At 39.0% G+C, this 15,657-nt stretch overlaps 1 protein-coding gene across 1 annotated transcript in view; it reads right to left on the reverse strand.

The window, feature by feature from the left end:
• The window catches only part of hdac5 (histone deacetylase 5), a 212,726-nt gene that overhangs the window by 23,624 nt on the left and 173,445 nt on the right, over positions 1 to 15,657 (reverse strand). Inside the window, exons 14-17 of the mRNA XM_084329296.1 lie at positions 14,281 to 14,368; positions 10,059 to 10,178; positions 7,379 to 7,476; positions 6,173 to 6,291 (exon numbers count right to left, since the gene is read on the reverse strand). Of these exons, the coding sequence (XP_084185422.1) occupies positions 6,173 to 6,291; positions 7,379 to 7,476; positions 10,059 to 10,178; positions 14,281 to 14,368 (425 nt within the window). The remainder of the gene's footprint in view (positions 1 to 6,172; positions 6,292 to 7,378; positions 7,477 to 10,058; positions 10,179 to 14,280; positions 14,369 to 15,657) is intronic.

Genomic DNA, 15,657 nt, shown 5'->3' on the forward strand with positions numbered 1-15,657 from the left:
CCTTATGGCCTTCCGGAGATTCACATCGCGGAGAGGAAAACTGTCTATATTATTGTCTGATCACGGGACAAACTTCAAAGGCGGAGAAAGAGAGCTGAGAGAGAGCTTCCAAGCTATGGGCCCAGAACTTAAGACCCACCTCGCTCCCTCTCAGATTGATTTCCAGTTTAATCCCCCGAATGCACCTCACTTCGGTGGAACTTGGGAACGAGAAGTACGTTCAATAAAGACAGCCCTGTACGCCGTGCTTGGGGCCCAGACCGTGGCGGAAGAAGTCCTCACGACAGTCCTCACGGAGATTGAGGGAGTATTGAACTCAAAGCCCCTCGGTTACGTCTCAAGTGATGTAGCAGATGTCGACCCAGTCACCCCCAACACTCTCTTGATGGGGCGGCTGGACCCCGCGCTCCCACAGACAGTGTACAGGCCTGAAGAAGCGAACGGCCGAAGAATGTGGAGGTACAGTCAAGTATTGGCTGACAAGTTTTGGAACAGTTTCCTCCTCCACTATCTACCGTCTCTACAGACCCGCCAGAAATGGGTGAAAGAAAGAGACAATTTGACAGAAGGAACAGTCGTCATGATTATCGACCAGTCACTACCCCGAGCTATGTGGCCGGCCGGCCTCGTAAGCAAAGTGATCACTGGTGCCGACGGAAAGGTCAGAGCGGCAGAAGTGCTCGTCCAAGGGCGGACATATACCAGACCCGTGGCGAGGCTGATAGAGTTGCCAAGGCTCCCCGACACTTTTGATGACGACCATGACCCCCTGACTTTGTGAACTGCCCCACCCTCACAACGGACATTGAGTAGTGGACAGTGCGGTTAATCTGTCTCTGCTTATCTAATTAGGTGGGACTAATTAGGAGGCGGCTGTTACGAAGGATCAGATTAAACCGAATATATATATTTATTAACTGATATATATTGCATAATATTTGTATATCGTCTGATATCCCTTGTGTATTCTTTGTACATATACACGGAATATCCCTTTTACCTAGTACAGACCATAATATTTCGTTCTCCTATTGGACAGCGGTCCCTTAGGCGCCACTGCCATACCCCCAAGGTCTAGTTCAAAGTCACCGCCAAAGACATGCCTGGACATGAACGGAATAAGGCTGGTACTAGTTTGTTCACCTAACGTATAAATATGGCGCAGGTGAATACAGAAGTAGTTCGAGTTACCCAAGTGAAGCCTCACCCACGATACAACGTGCGGTGAAGTAGGGCCCGTTTGGCCCCAAATAGAGCATTGAGACCGCGTGCGAATTGATAGCTGAAGTATCAGAGTTTAGCGCTGTACCGTCGAGTTCGACCTATTCTATTAATTCAGTAATAGTCTATTTATGTATAGTGTATCGTGCGGCTACCGTTCTACAGTGACCAGCATTACCAACGTTTCCTCGTACCAGCTAGTGTGCTTATCTAGGCTGGGCAGCTTACCCTGGCGCCTTCATCCGAGGAGCCCTAGACGAGGACCGTGTGGACATGTACACTGGATAACCTACCCGACGACTACATAGCCCTTTTCGGCTGGATTATATTTGCTTTGGTCCTGTAGCTGATGGAGCGGAGAATCGTCTACACCCACAATTGTGTGGGATTTACCCTGTGAGGAGCAACGTCGAGTCCGCCTCTAAGACCGCCTGAGGCTGGCTAGCTTTCTTCCATGCGGAGCTGCATGCCGGAGAATAGCTGTTATTCGTCTGCGGATCAAGAGATTATTGCACTGTTTCCTGTACCTGGAGTCTCCCTATTCTTCGTTGACCCAGACTTTGCTACCGACAAATCCTCTCCCCTTGCTGGCCTACAACCGGAGGGAACCTACTAGTATCTCCCGCTGCCCTACTAGTGTACCATAGATATAATTCCTAGGATACAGGTGGTATTCATTATCTCCTGCGTAATATTATAATGGACTTACGCTCTTGACTTACTCACGCACATTCTTCGCCTTACAAGCGCGACTCTAAGTAAAGTAATGTAATCTACTATTATTGCTGCTAATAAATATTATTCTAACCAAGATTTGTGTGGAACCGTGTCATTGTGGAAGTGTTCATCTCATATACCTGTGTACTGTATGGCCAGTAGTAATGTACATAAGACAGTAGTGGTTTAATGATACCATACTTATTTAATACAGTCAGGGAATTGTACCCCTCAGTTACAGTCACTGTGTAGCTGCTCTAACCTGTTAACATGGTCACTGTGTAGCTGCTCTAACCTGTTAACATGGTCACTGTGTAGCTGCTCTAACCTGTTAACATGGTCACTGTGTAGCTGCTCTAACCTGTTAACATGGTCACTGTGTAGCTGCTCTAACCTGTTAACATGGTCACTGCTCTAACCTGTTAACCCCTTAACCTCTTCTAAATGACATTATGTCATAAATCAATCTCTCCAGACTGTTTGACAAAAGTATAAAATACAATCAAATCAAATTTATTTGTAAGGCCCGACAACACACGTTAACCCTTTGGGTGCCGTTCACGTAGTCCTACGTTTCTGTCGCCCGACGGTTGAGTGCCGGAAATGTAGAACTACCTTTTTCTCACGGTATTTCTTTTATTCGCTATTGCCATTCATAATTCAACAAGGTGCCCCACCTTGTGCATACTGTTCTGAGTGTGTCTGAGCTGGCAGGCGGTCTTATACCGCCCTCTAACGCCTTTGGCCGCTATTGCACTCCATTAGAAACTGTGTAGTTTCTTTTCTCTACCGAGCTGCGGCTTGGGGGCGAGTCCTAAACACTCCGACAAAACACACGCTTGTAGGGATGGCTTGGACAACTGACCCCGCCCGCCCGTTCATGTGCAATGCCCAATAACGTCGGAGACAGGATCGCTGTGGAGAACTGTAATGGCGATCAGATAATTGGATAATCTTTTTTTGCATTACATCAGAGATCAGGTAAGGACTCTATATATCCAATCTTGCGTTGATCTGATATTTTTTTTCTACCGCGATTGAAGCTGTGTGTGTGTGGTTTACCGTTGGTGGCAAGAGGAGGGGGGTGGGGGGGTGGGCGCGCTGGTCTAAACCACATTTCATGGGTGCATGAGGAAGGATAATAACGATAATCTAGCATTGATTTCAGGAAGATTCGATAATCAGGCGAAAAATGACAACGTGATAAGTGAATTACACAAAACCGCTATTATCGCGTCTTTTTCCTGGAATTACTCAGAAGCACCCAAACTATATTCATATTCAAAACGGTATAAAACGGAAATGTACGGATGAAAAAAATATCTGTTTTTTGCACGTTGACTGGAAGCAACTCACTGACAATCGACGGAGTTATTAGATCCATAGCTATAATATAAAATATAGGTTTAGCTCTTCAAACTACAACTATGTTTACATGGGATTAATGGACGGCAAGGCCAGATGCACTTCCCGGAAGGGGCGTGGCACTCAATGTGTTAATGTCCCCATGGGCCGGACATGTCTTCTTTAAACAAGTCAAGAAGAAACATCACAATAAGTGAAGAACAAAACAAAAACACCATAAAGTCCAATTTTTTTTTTATAAATGCTAAATAAATGCAACACTCCCAGACATACCCCACGCGAAGGTAAGGAAAAACTCACTAAAACCTAGCAATAGGAAAAAATGCACCACAGGCAATGTGGAGGAGAGAAACATTAGAAGGGCCATTTTTTATGTATTCAAGTATAAACATCATAAGGCCTAAAAGAAAAAATGGTCTGTTTCCGGTTGCCGACCGACCCTGCCGATTTAGGTGCAACCCAGTTTATTTTATGAGTTAAAAAAAAATTAATAAAAAAAATAATTTTTTTTCCTTTTTTTTTACAATGAAGTTTCATAGAAATCTTAGTCAAACCTTTAGTATTATGGATATTAAACATGCTGGCAGAGTACATGCATCCATGTTGTTGTGAACATTTTAATTAAATAAATAGATTCCCTATCCATAGTCGCCGTGGGAAAGAATAAAATAAAAAAATAAAAGAATAAATTCCCTACCTACCTATGGCCTTAACTGACAGGAAACAAACAATATTTTCTTTTATGCCTAAGATCAAAGTGATCTTTCTTTATTGTTTAAGAAACTTCAGAATGTCACCTTTCAAAATAGACCAGACTCATGCATGTGCTATAAGTAAAACGTATAATAAATCGCAAAATACTTTGGGTATGCAATTGTCAAAAACGAAAAAGAAAATTGCCCTATTTTTGCCCGATGATTAACACATTCTGCGCCAAGAACAAGTTAACTCGTTATTGCCCGCCAATCGAATATCGCCAACAACGAGTAAACTCGTTATTGTGATTGTTATTTATTTTATTCGCTATTTCCATTCATAATTCATCCACCAAGGCTCTGGGAAACTCTGACACTCTGTCTGCGATTGCAACGGCCCGTTACCGGCGCCTGGTGGATTTCGGGCGATGTTGCATTTACTTTCTGCAGGAAGTATGACTCTGTGCATTGGTGAATGTCGTCCCGGCGCAGTTTTCTTGTAACGTGGATCCAGATAAACAGTCGAGTGCATTGAATCGCCTTCGAGACGCAAGAATCATTATGCTTTTGGAGTTTATGGTGTCGGCCAAATGGACATACGATCTAGCACAGGGGTTCCCAAAGTGGGGGTCGCCAGATGATTAAAGATTTTTTTTTTTTTTTAAATCCCAATTTTTTTTATTTTTTTTTATGCAGTCAGGCGACTGAACTTAGAAGCAGGCCAGGCCAGTGTTTCTAGTTGCAGCAGCGCAATAGTTAGATAACCTAGGTGGGGAACAACCAGGAGATCACTGCAACTCACACAAGTTGGAGAACTATCTCTCTCTCTCTTGCTCTCACACACACACAAAGGGAGCCGCATGTGATTGGTGGAGGCGGGACCCTTACAAAAAACTGTTGTTGCTAATCATTGACACATGCTAGCCTGTAATTATCCCCCCCAGAAAAATCTACTTTGCATTTGATATATTGCAAATATAGGCCATCACACACACTGGCATTTAAAGGGTTAGAATTATAAAATGAATATGTGGTGTTATATCAGGGCTGAAGTTGAATAAAAGATTGTATTTTCTTCAATCTGACATTACAAAAAAACTGAAAATCCATCAAAATCAGTGTTGTTGCTAATCATACATGTGCTAGCCTGTTTTTTAACAATAATTTGTGATGCCATCACAAACACTGGCATTTAAAGGGTACAAATAAAAAAAATCCTGCACCAGAATGCAGGAAATGAAGTTTTTTGATGATTTTGCACTATATTTCCTGGCCTGAATGATTTCCCCAGTCCGGCCCTGGTTAAAAGCCTCCAATGCTTATTAGTGTGTGTGCGTTTGAACGTTTCAACCATACATTTCCATTTATAAAGAAAATATATAATAATAACTATAATTTTTTTTTACCTCCTATAATAGTGGGGGTCGCGGCTCTCTGACAACGTTATTTGGGGGTCGCGGCCTGAAAAGTTTGGGAACCCCTGATCTAGCAGATGGCAATAGAATAATTGGAATATTTTTCCTCCAGTATCATCGGCCAGAGGTAAGAGGAATCTAACGTTAATTCCAGCTCGATTGTCCATTTCTTTCATTGCAATCCATCTGATCAACGTATGATGTTGTACTAAAGAAAGCCGTTATTGACAATCAATTAATCAGAAACGACCCCCCCCCCCCCCCCATTTCCTTCATGCATGATGGAGCATAATATATACCGATCATATGCATTTGAAATTGTAATTGTAGCGTGTATAGGGACAAAATGCCAATCGATTAAGTATAATATGCATCAGGGCCTATAACTCGCGTTCTAGGAATTACCGCAGACCACTCTAAAAACATTCACAACGGACAATGTATGAATGGAAAAATATAACGTTCCCACATCCTGAACGATAGATACACGATGACGAATGGGCCATAGTAATGCAGATATAGCTATACTATTTAAATAGTTATAGCCCTGCAAAGAAGGTGAGCGACTCCATAGGCTTACAGCGGTGATAAGATGCTCATATTGCGTGGCGGCTATTGTGTTAAGAGGTTAACATGGTCACTGCGTGAATGACTCATAAAAAATGGATTTCCACTGTTATGTATTTTTCTTCCTGTATTTCCAGCCTACTGACTGGACAGTGTGATGCTCCTTCCCACCACCAGGGGGCGGCGACTCACACTTGGCAGTGACGTTGTAGCCTCCCAGAGGAGACTGGTGTCCCTCCACTGCATCGAAGCCAGCGGACACTAGGACCACGTCAGGAGAGAACTGCTGGGCTACTGGCATCACTATGGTCCTGTAGACCACACACACACACACACACACACACACACACACACACACACACACACACACACACACACACACACACACACACACACACACACACACACACACACACACACACACACACACACACACACACACACACACACACACACACACACACACACACACACACACACACACACACACACACACACACACACACACACACACACACACACACACACACACACACACACACACACACACACACACACACACACACACACACACACACACACACACACACACACACACACACACACACACACACACACACACACACACACACACACACACACACACACACACACACACACACACACACACACACACACACACACACACACACACACACACACACACACACACACACACACACACACACACACACACACACACACACACACACACACACACACACACACACACACACACACACACACACACACACACACACACACACACACACACACACACACACACACACACACACACACACACACACACACACACACACACACACACACACACACACACACACACACACACACACACACACACACACACACACACACACACACACACACACACACACACACACACACACACACACACACACACACACACACACACACACACACACACACACACACACACACACACACACACACACACACACACACACACACACACACACACACACACACACACACACACACACACACACACACACACACACACACACACACACACACACACACACACACACACACACACACACACACACACACACACACACACACACACACACACACACACACACACACACACACACACACACACACACACACACACACACACACACACACACACACACACACACACACACACACACACACACACACACACACACACACACACACACACACACACACACACACACACACACACACACACACACACACACACACATCATATTGGTTCAGTAAAACTTCATGGTTTTGATGTTTTTCTGTTAACCCTTCATGTGCCTCTCCCTGCTGTCTGGCTCTCACCGGAAGGCAGTCAGGTACTCCACATCACCCATAGGGGGCTCCACTCCACCTGTCCACGCTATGTTCACATTGAAACCAACACCTGCACCGGCTCCCACCTAGAGAGCGAGAGCGAGAGCGAGAGAGAGAGAGAGAGAGAGAGAGAGAGAGAGAGAGAGAGAGAGAGAGAGAGAGAGAGAGAGAGAGAGAGAGAGAGAGAAAGAGGGGAGAAATAAAAAGAGAGGGAGAGAAAGAGAGAGGGAGAGAAAGAGAGAGGAGTGAGAGAGGGGGTATAGAGAAAGAAAGAGAGATACTTTTAAAACAACTTTATTAAAAACGACAATTAAATATAGAATAGACTGAACGCTCTGTAGCCTCTAGATATTAAATATAGAATAGACTGAACGCTCTGTAGCCTCTAGATATTGAATACAGAATAGACTGAACGCTCTGTAGCTTCTAGATATTAAATATAGAATAGACTGAACGCTCTGTAGCTTCTAGATATTAAATATAGAATAGACTGAACGCTCTGTAGCTTCTAGATATTAAATATAGAATAGACTGAATGCTCTGTAGCTTCTAGATATTAAATATAGAATAGACTGAATGCTCTGTAGCTTCTAGATATTGAATATAGAATAGACTGAACGCTCTGTAGCTTCTAGATATTAAATATAGAATAGACTGAACGCTCTGTAGCTTCTAGATATTTAATATAGAATAGACTGAACGCTCTGTAGCCTATAGATATTAAATATAGAATAGACTGCTATTACTATGTAGTGTGATAGTAAAGGGTTAACCTTCTGTAGTGTGGTAGTGAAAGGGTTAAGGGGTTAAACACTAAGAGAACAAGCTCTGTAGTAAATGTTTCTGGAAGCTACATCTGTAAAGCTGTTATTACCTGCTCCTCACGTTATTCTATATACTGGACTCCTTCCGTCCATACAATGTAGATGTGTCCTGTATGGTCTTATTATTGTATATGTTAATAATATTATTGTATATTTATTTCTTATTATTTGTCCATGTTAATAATATTATTGTATATTTATTTCTTATTATTTGACCATGTTAATAATATTATTGTATATTTATTTATTATTATTTGACCATGTTAATAATATTATTGTATATTTATTTCTTATTATTTGTCCATGTTAATAATATTATTGTATATTTATTTCTTATTATTTGTCCATGTTAATAATATTATTGTATATTTATTTCTTATTATTTGTCCATGTTAATAATATATTATTGTATATTTATTTCTTATTATTTGTCCATGTTAATAATATTATTGTATATTTATTTCTTATTATTTGTCCATGTTAATAATATTATTGTATATTTATTTCTTATTATCTGTCCATGTTAATAATATTATTGTATATTTATTTCTTATTATTTGTCCATGTTAATAATATATTATTGTATATTTATTTCTTATTATTTGTCCATGTTAATAATATTATTGTATATTTATTTCTTATTATTTGTCCATGTTAATAATATTATTGTATATTTATTTCTTATTATTTGTCCATGTTAATAATATTATTGTATATTTATTTCTTATTATTTGTCCATGTTAATAATATTATTGTATATTTATTTCTTATTATTTGTCCATGTTAATAATATATTATTGTATATTTATTTCTTATTATTTGTCCATGTTAATAATATTATTGTATATTTATTTCTTATTCTTTGTCCATGTTAATAATATATTATTGTATATTTATTTCTTATTATTTGTCCATGTTAATAATATTATTGTATATTTATTTCTTATTATTTGTCCATGTTAATAATATTATTGTATATTTATTTCTTATTATTTGTCCATGTTAATAATATTATTGTATATTTATTTCTTATTATTTGTCCATGTTAATAATATATTATTGTATATTTATTTCTTATTATTTGTCCATGTTAATAATATATTATTGTATATTTATTTCTTATTATTTGTCCATGTTAATAATATATTATTGTATATTTATTTCTTATTATTTGTCCATGTTAATAATATATTATTGTATATTTATTTCTTATTATTTGTCCATGTTAATAATATTATTGTATATTTATTTCTTATTATTTGTCCATGTTAATAATATATTATTGTATATTTATTTCTTATTATTTGTCCATGTTAATAATATTATTGTATATTTATTTCTTATTCTTTGTCCATGTTAATAATATATTATTGTATATTTATTTCTTATTATTTGTCCATGTTAATAATATTATTGTATATTTATTTCTTATTCTTTGTCCATGTTAATAATATATTATTGTATATTTATTTCTTATTATTTGTCCATGTTAATAATATTATTGTATATTTATTTCTTATTATTTGTCCATGTTAATAATATTATTGTATATTTATTTCTTATTATTTGTCCATGTTAATAATATTATTGTATATTTATTTCTTATTATTTGTCCATGTTAATAATATATTATTGTATATTTATTTCTTATTATTTGTCCATGTTAATAATATATTATTGTATATTTATTTCTTATTATTTGTCCATGTTAATAATATATTATTGTATATTTATTTCTTATTATTTGTCCATGTTAATAATAATATATTATTGTATATTTATTTCTTATTATTTGTCCATGTTGTTAATATTATTCTGTAGGTTTTTCCTCCGTGCGTCTGTACCTCCTCAGGGGCTCCACTGCCGGGGAAGAAGTTTCCGTCGTCATAGCGATGCAGGGAGATGTAGAGAACATTGGGGTCATTGTAGAAGGCCTGTTGGGTCCCGTTGCCATGGTGAATGTCCTGGCAACACATCATGAGAGTACAGCTTCAACACACACCTCAGTGACCCGCTGAGAGAAAGCCTCTGCTTTTCCCATTGATGTGTATGTATTTCCCATTGATGTCTATTTATTTTCCCATTGATGTGTATGTATTTCCCATTGATGTCTATTTATTTTCCCATTGATGTGTATGTAATTTCCCATTGATGTCTATTTATTTCCCCATTGATATGTATGTTTTTCCCATTGATGTCTACTTATTTTCCCATTGATGTGTATTGTGTATGTAATTTCCCATTGATGTCTATTTATTTCCCCATTGATAAGTATGTATTTTCCCATTGATGTCTATTTATTTTCCCATTGATGTGTATGTATTTTCCCATTGATGTCTATTTATTTCCCCATTGATGTGTATGTATTTTCCCATTGATGTGTATGTATTTTCCCATTGATGTCTATTTATTTCCCCATTGATGTGTATGTATTTTCCCATTGATGTCTATTTATTTTCCCATTGATGTGTATGTATTTTCCCATTGATGTCTATTTATTTCCCCATTGATGTGTATGTATTTTCCCATTGATGTGTATGTATTTTCCCATTGATGTGTATGTATTTCCCATTGGTGTCTATTTATTTTCCCATTGATGTGTGTGTGTGTGCACATGTGTGTGTGTATATGTGTATGTGTGTGTGTGTTAGGGGTGGAAGTGGAACGGTATGCATTAGACCCGTACACTGTTCGATACGACCTCCACGGTTCGGGGCATGTGTGTATTGTTCGGTTATATAACGTTAGCCTCGAGCTAGGCTAACGTTACGTTAGCTACGAGCTAACTAACTTTAGCCGCGAGCTAGCGAGCTAACTAACGTTAGCCGCAAGCTAACCGTGGAAACACTCACAGCGAAGTGACTCCACGACACCAGTTCGATTAGTGGGGAAGGGGGGTATATTGACAAGGCTTGACAACAGAGGTTCAAATATAACTGTGTTCAATAACGAGCCAGGAGACTAGAGCGTGTGTGTCAACTGCGTCTGTATTGCCATATTGTATTGGTTTATATTCCCCATTCCCTTGTAACATCACCTTTTTCTTTAAGATAACAACAGTTACAACATTGTGCAAATTATTATTAACACTTTGATCGCCATGGGTTAAATTCATAATTTACCATCCCTAGCCAGCTCTATTTGTCTATGGAGAAGTTCCCCTTCTTTGCAGGGCTATAACTTTTTAAATTCTATTGCTAAATTGACATTATTATGGCCCATTCAATGTCCTATATGTATTGTTCAGGGTGTATGAACGTTAAACTTTTTCATTCACATATTCATACTAAAATATGGTCTAAAGTATAAGTATGTTTTTATCGTTTTCTGCAGCTTTCTCCAGAACGTGATTTATAGCTCCAAATGCATTATATTGATGATGAAATACAGTTTGATAGCAATCGGCGCAAGATAAAAAATTTCAACTGGACGTGGTTCTAGAAGTTACTACGTATCATCTGATGTTGACCGGATGGGCGAGGGGGCGTTTATAATTCCGTGGGCAACGTTATACCATTCATCTAGTGTGGGTCATATGATCATCAGATCAGTTAGTATAGAAGACGTTAGAAAATAACGTTGAAACTCACTGTATCTTCCTCGCGCCGTTGGACGATCAGCGTGGAGTAGACAGTTTTCGATTATGGGATGTTGATCCTGATGAACCATTTCCAGGTTGTATAATACTATATACGTCCAAATAACGTTGTTTATGGAGTTAGGGCGAGCGATTGATTATCCAGTGCCTGGACGATTTATGGATGAGCACTTCCTGTTTGACGAGTCACTTCCTGTTGGCGATCTGCCGATCGGCCACCAGATGGCGCTCTTGAACCGCTAGAGTTGAGTGGAGATCAGTAGTATATCTCAGGACCCCGGAGGAGAAATATGATTTCGATCACAGATTTTTGAAATATTGACATCAAAGACGAGTTACGGCATCTTCGGCAGAATGAGCATGGCTAGGAATGACGTCTAAACACGTCATCGGCGATTAAAGTGTTAATACAAGAAACCCCATAAACGTCCTTATTTAAAACCCTAATCATCTTTTCTGTGACTTTTACTTTTTGATAAGAAAGTCTAGTGCTGGTTGAGCATTATGCATACTTTATGTTGGCCTTTGTCTATAATGTGGCCACAAAAATGGAAAGGTTTAATTATTTTGTTTGTTTGCACTAAGTTAATACTTTTGTGTGCCAAACATTATTAAAGGTAAACCTTTTTTTTTACCAAATAAATGAGAAGCATGTTTAAATCAGCAATGCCTCCCCTCTTGCTGTACCAAAATCTCTCCTAGCTCTAACCGTCACTGTCAAAATAATGTGCCTGATGTCAAAAGGCCTCATTCTTTCAGTTTTTCCATGACTACGTCCTTGAGAATAACTGAAAAGTAGGATTATTTTTTGGCTATATATCTTATGTTGATGTATGGTATTTTTGGAGTGTTAAATCTTTTTTTTTTATCCACTTTTTCTCATTATTTTCATATATTTTTCTCCCATACCAATTTAGTGTTTCCAATTCTCCCCTCCCCTGTCTTGAACGTTGCTCGCATATGCCCCCCACTGGTCAGTTGTAGGGAGGATAGAAGCCTTGCATCACGTGTCCCCTCCGGTACACGAGGAGGCAGCCTGTCACATCTTTTCACCTGCCAGTGCGGACTCTCATTGGCGAGGTGTAACGTGTGGGAGGCTCACACTACCCCCGCCATTTCCTGTCTCTGCTGTGCAGGCGTCCCCCAACCGACCTGTAGGAGTCGCTGTCCACAACGTCCAGATTACCACCCATCGACTTCCACCCACTGACTCTGCCAATTGAGCCAGTATGACGGCCGGCCCAAGCCGGAGGCAATGCTGACACCCGGATTCGAGACCGGAGTCTCTTGCATTGGTGATGAGCGCAATCTCCGCTGCGCCACCCAGCCGCCTCGAGTGTTACATTTTTTTAAATAAAAAACAACATAAACCGAACCGAAAACGGTAAACCTAAAACCGTGATATGAACCGAACCGTCGATTTTGTGAACCGTTCCACCCCTAGTGTGTGTATATGTGTGTGTGTGTGTGTGTGTATACGTGTGTATGTGTATATGTGTGTGTGTGTACATGTGTATATGTGTGTGTGTATATGTGTATGTGTGTGTATTAGGGCTGTCCCCGACTAAGGATTTGGATGGTCGACTAGGATTGGCCAAAATTTGCCGTTAGTCGACTATTGGTCGACTTAAAAAAAAAGAAGAAAAAAAAAGAAAAGTATAATTATTATTATTATTTTTTTTTATCATTCCATTTGGGCTGTGGGGGGTGCTTAATGTCTGAAGGAGTCGACTGAAGGCTTCTTGTCCTCTGCAAAAGCATGCAATTGGTCCACTGATGGATACATCTTGATATTAGTCTAGTGTGTTCATTAGATGGGTGAAATCCTCGTTCAGTGCCTCTGTGCCTGTTTTCATAGGCAGTTAGCCTCTGGTATGCGTGCCATTAGTGTTAGCCACGCTTCTAGGCCTCTTTTCTTTTGGAAAGAATGATAAAAAAAAATACATATATATATATATATATATATATTAATATTTTTTTTTTTTTTTTATTATATTCGGCTAAGAGGTTGGCCAGTCGACTACGGCTCCTTTCGACCGATTAGTCGACTATTCGATTAATAGTGGGCCAGCCCTAGTGTGTATATGTGTGTGTATATGTGTGTACATGTGTATGTGTGTGTGTGTATACGTGTATATGTATGTAATATGTATGTGTGTGTATATATGTGTATGTATACGTGTATATGTATGTATATGTGTGTGTGTGTATATGTGTGTATACGTGTATATGTATGTATGTAATATGTATGTGTGTGTATACATGTATATGTGTATGTGTGTGTATACGTGTATATGTATGTATATGTGTGTGTGTGTGTGTATATGTGTGTATACGTGTATATGTATGTATGTAATATGTATGTGTGTGTATACATGTATATGTGTATGTGTGTGTATACGTGTATATGTATGTATATGTGTGTGTGTGTGTATGTGTGTGTATATGTATGTGTGTCAGTAACTCACCCAGTCTACAATGAGAATCTTTCCCACTCCCAGTTTCTGTTGCAGTAATTTGGCAGTGATGGCTACTGAGTTGAAGAAACAAAAACCCCTATAAAAAAAAAAAAAAAAAAAAACACACACACACACACAAAAGATACATATAAGTTATGTAATATAACTAGTTGTATGAATGTGGGCAAAGCATCTTGCTTCGTCTATAGGGAGGTGTAGTCTGACATCACTGGTTGTTCCACCCGTATAGGGATTTATCATCGGGAAAATGGATTATCGGCTATTGTAACAATTCTGCCGCATGGAAATTGACAAGCTTCCATTTTTGCACAAAATGAGTTACCTTCTACCACTAACATTATTGTTTAATCATTTTTGGTTGAAATAAAGGTAGTTATAAGGTTTTTAATTTGTCGTAAAAAAAGAACTACATTTACCAATAGGCAGCCTGTTGTTCACTAGGCAGCCTGTTCAGTGCTGTCGCCTAATTCACGTCACGGCCAGCTGATACCAAGCTAGCTAGCTAGCTAACGTTAACGTTACCTTGCTAAACTGACTGCACGCATCATGGCGGCTAGCAAGCTAGCTAGCTACACGTCACGGCCGGCTGATACCACTAGTGTGAACTTTACAAGCTCAAAAACCTTATAACTACTACTGTCGTGTCCATAAGTTCCCTGGCAGAATACTTTGTTTGTGAGGACAAAAGTATACAAAGAGGAGATAACCATTTTAAATGGGGGCATGTAGAGCCCGCCGTAAAAACAATAACGTTATAAACTATACACAATATGTACAACGAAACAATGATTTACATTAGTATTCACAGTGATTTAATATGCAGTGAATACAAATAATGATAACGTGGTTGTTGCTTTTAGAAATGGTGGTTGGCTTCATCTGATAAATGGTTATGATCACCAGAGAGATACTAGCCACAGATTCAGGGTCAGTTATTTTCCCATTGTACGAATTGTTAAGCTTATGGAATGTAAGGGAAATCTGATCCTAGGTCTGCGACTAAAGCCAGGCATCTATGCTGTGGGGACGTCAGTGAGCAGCGCCAAATAGCAGTGTAGTTTCCCAGCGAACGAAAACATAAACGTTGTTATTTTGCTACCTTTACGATTAATTGCGAAATATTTTCATGTTGAGCTATAGATTGTGGATGAATACGCACAGAAAGGTACACCATGCCAATGTCCATGCTTTATTTGTTTTAAACAAACCGTTTTAGAAATGGGCAATGGGGAAATACATTAAGTGGAACAGAGGGTGGAACAGGAAAAAACTAAAATGACGTAACCACTACACCTCCCTATTGGACAGCTCCGTGCACCAATAGCGTACCTGCTGAAATAACTTCACCAATGCACCAATCACGGA

The sequence above is a fragment of the Notolepis coatsorum genome, assembly GCF_963971535.1.
Source record: "Notolepis coatsorum genome assembly, chromosome: 14".
Classification (NCBI taxonomy): Eukaryota; Metazoa; Chordata; class Actinopteri; order Aulopiformes; family Paralepididae; genus Notolepis; species Notolepis coatsorum.